The 9193-nt window shown below is 41.6% G+C and overlaps 1 protein-coding gene across 1 annotated transcript in view; it reads left to right on the forward strand.

Annotated features, from left to right (window-relative positions):
* LOC138951768 (chondroitin sulfate proteoglycan 4-like) overlaps positions 1 to 9188 on the forward strand; it is a gene marked incomplete at its 3' end in the record, with an annotated part of 10046 nt that extends 858 nt beyond the window's left edge. Inside the window, exon 2 of the mRNA XM_070323353.1 lies at positions 7564 to 9188. Within this exon, the coding sequence (XP_070179454.1) occupies positions 7564 to 9188 (1625 nt within the window). The remainder of the gene's footprint in view (positions 1 to 7563) is intronic.
* Between the last annotated feature and the right edge of the window lie 5 nt (positions 9189 to 9193).

Here is a 9193-nt window from a genome sequence, read left to right on the forward strand (position 1 = left end):
GATGCGGATAAGCGAGTATACTGTCGTAATAACCCGCTCTCTAGAGACTACCGTAGTTACACCTTTTTTTCACGGCGTACAGTACGTCACTTGGCCATATACTATGATTATGGCACCATGCTATTTCATAGTAGTTGTAGTATTTTTCTGTCGTAACGCGTGAGGATTTACGTCAGGAGAGCAATAATTATTGCAGGGACGAGAACAGAGACCCGAGTCGGACTATATCAGTATGTGTACGTCAGTCATTAATTGTGTTTTTGTTTATAATTTGAACATGATTTAAAAAACCCACATGTTAATCTTTTCTTCAATCACTGATGTTAGCTTATTTATTTGCGTGCGAGCGAGTGTGTGTATCCTGATGTGATGTGTCATTGTGTGTGTCTGTGTTAGCATGGTGGTGTGTCGTCAGTTGTGCGTCTTAAGTGTCCCATGGTGACTTAATTAGTCAGGAGTCATAGAGTAATGATGCAAAAGGAGGGAGTCTGTGAGGGATTGATGTCATTATTTATTGGTGAGAAAATGAATTGTTGTTATTTGGGGGGGGGTCCGTTTCGCTACACCTGCAGAGTTCGTGATGACCAAACGCAGTAGCGTTCTTTTTAAAAACCAAGATAGCTTTTTGTAGGATTCGCCATGTCCTTCCAACGCATGCTTAGCTGTGAAGCCCGGTCTCCATGACCAAAGTACACCGGCCTGCATACAATACAAAACACTGCTCATGCACTGCTGGACACGTCCAAATGCACTCGCCCCACACTTTTAAATGGCCACCTTGCCCAACCGAACCCAGAAGTAAATATCGCGAGAGCACACCCTGGCGGTGTTGTGTAAGTTGTAACCCTAGTACAGCCGAGTCAGGTTATGCCGTCCGTGACGAGAAATTCTTTGAGGCGTAACCCTAGTCTCTAGCTCGACCAAGCAGAGTTACACCATTGAGGTATCGCTGTGGGACCAAAATAGTGGCGTAACCGTAGCGCAGCCGAGTAGAGTTACGGACAGCGTAACTCACTAACTGTAGCCACTGCGTTTTTCATAACAAAGAAGCCTTTTTTGACATTTATCGACTAAATAAATAAAAAATTGTCGGTTATATCATTTCAGAATGCCCCAACTCATTAAAAATTACCGGTCATTAATTGTTGATAACCACTCGCTAAAAAATCCATTAACAATTCCTGCTGGTGAGGCGCATTGATACAGCCTCAACTAGTCTCGGTTAGCTTTGAGGGTCATTTTACAAGTAGGAAATATGAAGGCCAACAAAATACCGAGACCATAAGGTATGCGAAGTGATGACGTCCAATACGTGACGTAAGTGGATGCATGAATTCTTCCGGACTACGTCAGTCAATTCCAAAGATCGCTTTTGTGATAAAAGAATTTGTTTTATAGTTTGCTGTCCAGAAACCCGTCAAAAAAGAAGGGAAAATGTGTGTGAAAGAAAACAAAACAGGAGCACAGTGATACGTAGAGGTTACATGCTGAGTCTCAGTGATAATCAAAAATAATGGTCGAAGTTAGCGGATCATGAAAAATGCGAGCTTCAGCGAGCTTTTTCGTGACCGCGAACTGAGACCATTATTTTTGATAATCACTGAGACGAGGTATGTAACCTCTTTATTCCTCCTTTCTTCAGTTATTCAAAGAAAAGAGGATTTTTTGTGCGAAAGTTTGATCGAATCCAAATCACTCAACCAGTCTACCTGCGCTGGCGATTGAATAATGCGCGGTTGTATAGTTCAGGGAAAATCAATCAAATCTGTTAACACTTCTTGTCAGTTTCCCTGTTTTGGACTAAAATCAAGTACACAGTTATGTTGTTATTCTGCTGTGCCGGTAAAGGCAGATAGTGTGTGTTCTGGTCATGTTTTGGTATCGCTTAGGAAATGTTCTTTCTTCGAATGGGACAAGCAGACGAACTTTTGCACCCGTGTTCCAACGTTAAAAACTGTATGAAGTTCCGTTTTCTGGGGCAAAATAGTGTATGAAACCGCTGTATGTTCTTTAAATTGATGCGATGTGTGCATTTGGTTGCGTGTGATCTGTTTATATTAATTATAATGAAATATTGTCGAAAACTAACCGTCGGATTGCAGTCTCTTGTCCAAGCAACTCAGTTCAGAAAATTTGGAAGGGGAACTACTCTTGTCGTACGAGAGTTACTGGCCTTGGGAGTTTGCGTGCACTCATAAGAGATCTAAAGCGAGTTTCTCTGCACTGATCGTTAGATTTGGATTTAGAAAACAACCAAACTCAAAGATTTTATATGGAGATTAATGTGTTCAAGCCTGTAGTTGCCCGTTTAAATGCAGTATGTTTGTATTGTTTGGTCTAGAGATGTATATTTCGTACATTGGAGCGTTCGGAACTTTTCAATCGCTAAAGTAGTTCCCTCAAAGTCTATCTCATCAACCTGTGAGCTATCGAGGATTCAGGCCCGTTGTTGGGTAAGTGATTTTGGTTGTTGGGTAAGTTACCGAAAAATAACTAGCCCTATACACCTTTACAGAGAGAAAGAAGCAGAGGGGGGAATAAGATAGGAATACAGAGACATATTTCTTGGGACTTGACCCTTGCAGGTAGGTGCACTGAAAGTAGTGTGTGAACAGAACAGAACCAATTCTGTCTGTTGTCAACCGCATGAAAACAGGAAAGAGATCGTCGTCAGATTGAATTACAATAACATTAACAATAACATGCTTCCATTTGAAACTTCTCGGTCTTCATCGGGGATTGACGCCCTCCCAAAGTCGGGCTTCAATTAGCTTTTGTCGGGCGTCAATCCCCGATGAAGACCGAGAAGTTTCAAATGGAAGCATGTTAATGTGTAATTAGTAACCACAATTTGAAGCGATTGTTTTTTCTAAAAATATTCACATCTAAAAATATTAAATGGCTGCTGTACGTACATGATATATTCCCTAGCTAAGTAGCTTTCAGTTTCAGATCAGATTTAAAGAAAAGAAATTATATTTGTTCATTCTATGGTGTGACTGTGAGTGATTATAATTTTTTAAACCAAGGTGTACAAATTTAGGATGCTTAATTCAGCTTAGATGGCATGAGTTAAAGTTGTGTGAGTTTAGAAATACATCATGGAAAGAACTTTTTCTTGCACGTATGAGATCGTATAATATATGACTATGTTTTTTCCTCATCCCTCTGAGGATGGACCAGTGGAAAAGAAACTGCTGGTTTTAGAGTAAACTTTATTATTTTCTTTTGATTAATACATGTCAAACATTGCATACATCACATGTAGGGACTACGTCACAGAGTAGATATATCTTTTTCTTATTGACAAGAAACAATCGGGTTTTTACAAGTACAGTAAATGAGGTAGATGTAGGAGCATTTCTTTGGATTGATTGTGGTGAGGCAGGTGCAGAAATAAAAGAGGAGCACCAGCTCTCTGAGGGTGCTTGCGCACAAGAAAACATGGTTGCTGAGGAGCATGCTTGCTATCATGTTGGCTGCATGCATGTTCATAGACTACTTTTGATATATGTTATCAACCAGTCATACTCAACTTTTGCTAAGCTTGCACAAAAAATCATTGCATGCCATAAATTTACGCTATCACTTACTCGTCTTTCTTGCAGTAATTAATATATATGAATAATTATATCTATTCTGATGGACCCGTGGCCGTGGGGGAATTCGGGGGCTGTGATTGGATGGTCTCAACATCATCATCAAAGCATAATGCTAGGGAAGTCGGCCATTTTTGCCAATATCCAAAAGCATATTGGCAATAACAAAGACGCATGGTTCCGGTTTACCCATCTGTACCACACGATGTTAACAATCGACAACAGCATACACTGACAACTTGAAATTCTTCTCAGGAATGTTTTTCAGCTTTACAAATGTCGATAGCATACCGTACTTTCCGGGTCATAAGGCGCGACTTTTTTCCTCGAGTTTGACCCCTGCGTCTTGTATAACGAAGCGCCTAATCCGTGTATGAAATACGAAAAAAATCAAAGAGACCGCCTGAGTACCAGTTAAACAACTTGTGATAATGCATGTTTCAGCTACTAGGTACAGGGGAAACACCTCTCACAGCAAAAACTGGGTCATTGACCCCTGGGAAGAAGGTCAGTGTCTAAACAAGGCCACCCAGCTATCACAATGGACCTGACTTTGATCTCCCCGCACACACAGAGCACCGGTATACTTTTTTAATTTTGGTGCGCCCTATCGGCCCCCTGCGCCCAATGGGTGACTGGAATACAATTTTTTTTAAAAAGAGGGGGGTGCGCCTTATGCGCTGTAGCGCCTTGTAACCCGGAAAGTACGGTACCCTTTTCTGCTAACTTCCCGATGAAACAGGACTAAACCAATTATTTTCTGTCCCTAAACACCACAAAATGCCCAAAGTCGAAAGATGTACAAACAGGGGAGTAAAACGGAACAGCCGTTTTTGTGTGCCTGGGTGAGCTCATTTGCAGACTGACACAAACTTTCGCATTCGGCTTTTGTTATCTCGTAACTCCACACTAAATACCCCACTTCCCCTCTGAAGTATTGATGTACAACCCATGGCACTAACATTCATGTAGTTGTTTATAACTGAGGTTGAAAAATTCGCTTCATGACGAGACAAGTAAAAATGCCATTCACCCAATTTGAAAACTTTGCTGCCGTCTGCTTGCGTTGTACGGATTAGCTGTTCTCTTCTCCTCCCCTTGTTGCATCCTCCTAGTTCTTCAGTTGTTTCTAGTTTTTCGTTGATGTTGTGTTTTGGTCTTCTTCATAAGTAGTCTTGTTCAAAATTAAAAAACCTCAAACTTCTTTTTGTTGTATACGAATGAACTAATAAAACGCTGTTTAACAGCTGTGTTGTCAAATCGAGTTTTTTTTCCAAAGTCAGTGTGGCGCCTGCGCAAAACTAATGTGCATAAGAAACGGTGTCTGCTATCAAAACCTGAGATCAACGCATCGACACAAAAACTGTCATTTTGTAAGTTTGGAACAACAAATCAAGGTCAGAAGAGCTATATAATCGCTATTGTGTTTTCAGCGTAGCAATAGGGTCCGATATTTAGACTCGAACAAGTATAATGCGACTCGTCTTCGACTCGTCGGCATTATACTTGTCTCGTCTAAATATCGGACCCTATTGCTACGCTGAAAACACAATAGCTGTTTATAATGCTACCTGACTGTGCTATAGCCTTTAGAGAAAAGAAAATGTATGCAAAACAGAAAACTTTCACACATTACTTTTATATTTATAGTCCTTCAAGGGAGATTGCCATGGGATCCTTTCATATCTCAGATTGCCATGGGATCCTTTCATATCTCGCCAGGTCTGCAGTTACTGTGGCGTAAACTGAACTATATATAGTTGTATGCATACATGTACAGTACTATATTGTCTGTGGAGAAACATCGTTACTGAAAAGAACATCCTAGGTCTTGAAGAAATGTTGGTTAAAAAAGATATCAAAATAAATAATGCTTGCCCAGTGTATGTTGTATTATGGATTTTCCTCTTTGTCATGGTTGAAAAGAATGGAACTTATAGTAGAAAATGTAGAAGCATTACAAACTAAAAACAAATTTAATTCTGAAGAAGAATCAGTTTTATGTGTTATTTGAAGTTGTAATCTGGAAGAAAAGTATAACAACAAAATCGTACATTATAATATGAGTAGAAGCTCCAAAAGTGTACATGTACTTGAGTTTTGTTATATTATAAGCAATTAAGCAAATGGGATCATTCCAACTGTAATTCCAGTTCCAAAACATGATGCAGCAACTTCAGTTTTGATTTGAGACTGCATAGAAAGAGTTGTGATGGAAGGACACCTGTACTTTTTCATGCAGGCTAAGAAAAGAAAAAAAGGCTCAACCTTATTATAATTTTTTCCTTGGTTATTATGACAAAATGACTTGCACCAAAACAGAATGATTTATTATGCTTCTGCTGTTCTCATACACATGTATGTGTCTGGCTTAGCCATTGTGCTGAAGGGGGAGTCTGCAGTAATCCACACAATGATTCATAGTCTGTCAGTTTTACCAGCACAGCTGGGCGTTGACGGAAAGTCAGGAACCCCATCTGTGAGAACACAGTAGGCTGTTGTTTTACGAGTGTAGTGTTAAGGCATGCAGGGGTAAGCTCCCCTTCCTCTGTTCCTCTTACAAATGTCACAGGAAATATTTTCTGGCACTGGCATGGTTTCATAGTTTCATCATTCATGGTGTTTTGATGTTTAAATGTTAGTACTGTAGGGGTGATAGAGCTCATGGAGTTTTTGTACAAATGCAAAGTTTGCACTTTTTTTGTGTGTGTGCATGTGGGGGTGAGATTTGATTTAGAGAGCAAGAATATAAAACGCTGTTCAATAGTTGTGGTTTAAAAATCGCTGTAAAATGGATTTCACTTAAACCTAGAAATTCGGTTTACTTACTTTTATTTAGTGAAAAAGTTTAGTGTGTATAATTTATACTTTTTCTTTATAATGAAGATTCACTTAGACTAAAGAAGCAACGATATGTCTTTTTCTAGCAGAAATGGATATATAGATAGTCAAATTATTTACACAATAGATCTCACAGAAGACTTCACAATATATACCTTTTGTGTTGCCAGCCTTACGAAACTTTATGCGGTTTGTCAATACTCTGACAATTTTCTTACGTAATCAAACACAATTTCTTTGCTTAAAATACCCTTTAGAGAAAAAAATCGCTTTCTCGTCAAGACTAATCACTAATATACTTCCATGTAAGCTTTTGCCATAATTAGTTCACGTGCAGGACCTGATGTGACTGTGAGGCTGAATAAGAGTTACGGCTACGCTGTCTCCCCTAGACAGTGATCAAAATTAATTTGTAAGATAAATTGCAGTTTTTGACTTCTTGCAAGAAGGTCAATCAAACTTGGTAATTTTTCAAATGGATAGATGCCTCATTAAAGCTGCAGGGGTTCCGTGCACCTGGAAGAGAGAAGTTTAGTAACTTTAAACCTCTCCTTCAATAATACACACACACACACACACACACACACACACACATTCAAACACACAGAGACAAGTTGTGTATATGAACACATGCAACACACACACACAGGATTGAATGGGATGTCATTTAGAATCAGATGTTGTTGAGCCAGTCAAAAAGGACAAACACACAAAACATCAAATATTCAGAAAGAGGATGTCTTAACAGTACTGTATTTATTTCAGTCATGCACTTTTTAGACAGCTTGCAGCTCCAAATCTTGAATGCTGGGTCATATCACACAAAAAAAGCCATGTAATAGGTATATATTTGCACAGTGTCTTTAGGGGCAAATTATACCTGCGCAGAGTCAGTGGCACAGACGACGCGCTGCAGATTATTGAGGTAATTCTTTTTTTTTCCAGCCCGCTACATGTTGCGTGAAAAGAAAACAGGCCAAGTACTCGTCATAATCCCTATCGCAGCATGCAGCACCGCTGACTCTGCGCGGGTATAATTTGCCCCTAAAATACCAGTTTGTTAGTAGTGTATAACACACTGACATATTAACAAATTAAAACAGTCCACAATTTTTTGTTTCAGCATCATTCTACGGGGAGAGCTACATCAGCGTACCCCTGGAGGATGCCAGCAGCTCCACTGACCTTCACCTTCACTTCAAAACCCACCGCCCCCATGGCCTTCTGCTCTTGGCTGCAGGGTCAACGGACAACCTTCTGCTGGAGGTCAAGGCTGGTATGGTGGAGGTTCGCGTCAACCTTGGTTCAGGGGAGGCCAGTGTGTTTTCCTCACCTTCTGTCCGTCTTGACGACCAGCAGTGGCATGAGGTCAAGGTCAACAGGACTGGAGCGACCTTGATACTGATGGTGGACGGTGTGATTCAAGGTTCTGTGGAAACGCCTGGCTCTTTTCATGAACTGAACGTGGAGGATGGCATTCTTCTCGGTGGTCTTGGAACCTACCCAGGCGCAGGTTACACCCACTTGAAAAACTTCCGAGGATGCATGAAGGATGTGGTTTACAATAACAACGATATTCTTACTGCTGCTAAAAAATTTATGAGTGTCAAAAACGCCTTCGAAATTACCTGGAACTGCGACAGCGAATTCTCTGCAGGGCTGGAAGTTCCTGTCAGCTTCCTGTCTGAGACCTCATTCATCGCTTTCTCACGCTTCCATGTCAGAGAGAAAGGGTCCTTTGCTTGCGACTTCAAGACGAGATCAGAAAACGCTGTAGTGCTGTTCACCTCTGGACACGGGGAATCCAAAGACGATTTTCTCTCCTTGGAAATAATTGACGGTCGGCCAAAGCTGTCAGTGAATTCTGGGAGCGGGGTGCTGGAGGTTGTGCTAGTCGATGCTGTGAACGATGGACAATGGCATGAACTGGATCTCTCTATCGCCCAATCTACAGTTGAGCTGAGGGTGGACAACACTCGTAACACCACACGCGTTGGAGGAGAGAAGTCACACATCAACCTAGCGGGGCACCTTTTCGTTGGGGGCTTGGGTCTGAAAGCAAGATCCCACGCTCTGCGTCTAGGTTTGCAATCCCTGCAGAATGAGCGCTCCATGAAGGGCTCCATGCTAGGCTGCGTCAGAAACATTGTCATCAACTCTCGACCATATGGGTTCAGGGAGGTACAAGTTAGTCGCCACGTTGATTCAGTCTGCACATGGTCATTTCCCTGTGCAACAGAACCGTGCGTGCTCGGTGCCGAGTGCCTGGAATCTGGACAGCAATTTAGATGTGTTTGTGACCAGCCTGTATGCGAAAGGGAGAGCTCCGAAAGAGACAACAACCTCCCGCAGCGAGACTTGGCCGAAATGGTTGCCGTGGAAACGCTAAACGTGAAGGAAGGAGGAGAGGCTGTGATCAACACAAACACCATTGATGTTGTATTTGACTACCGCAACTACAGGATTCGAGAAATTGCTGTCAGGTTCCGGGTCATCATTCCGCCAAGGTTTGGTCGCCTGGAGGTTGACAGAGGTCAGCGTCAGTCAGAGTCCTTCACCCTGCTTGATCTTCTGATGGCCAAGGTCAAGTACATCCATGATGGCACCGACTCCCACCTTGACGACATCACTGTAGAAATGAGCGTCAACAACGATGCAGAACTTCCTCAGAGGATGCGAGGCAACTTTGAGTTTGTCCTGCCTATAAAAATAACCCCTCACAACGACCCCCCAAAGCTGCTCCTTCCTTCAGG

This window comes from Littorina saxatilis, linkage group LG1 (assembly GCF_037325665.1).
Source record: "Littorina saxatilis isolate snail1 linkage group LG1, US_GU_Lsax_2.0, whole genome shotgun sequence".
In the NCBI taxonomy this organism is placed as follows: Eukaryota; Metazoa; Mollusca; class Gastropoda; order Littorinimorpha; family Littorinidae; genus Littorina; species Littorina saxatilis.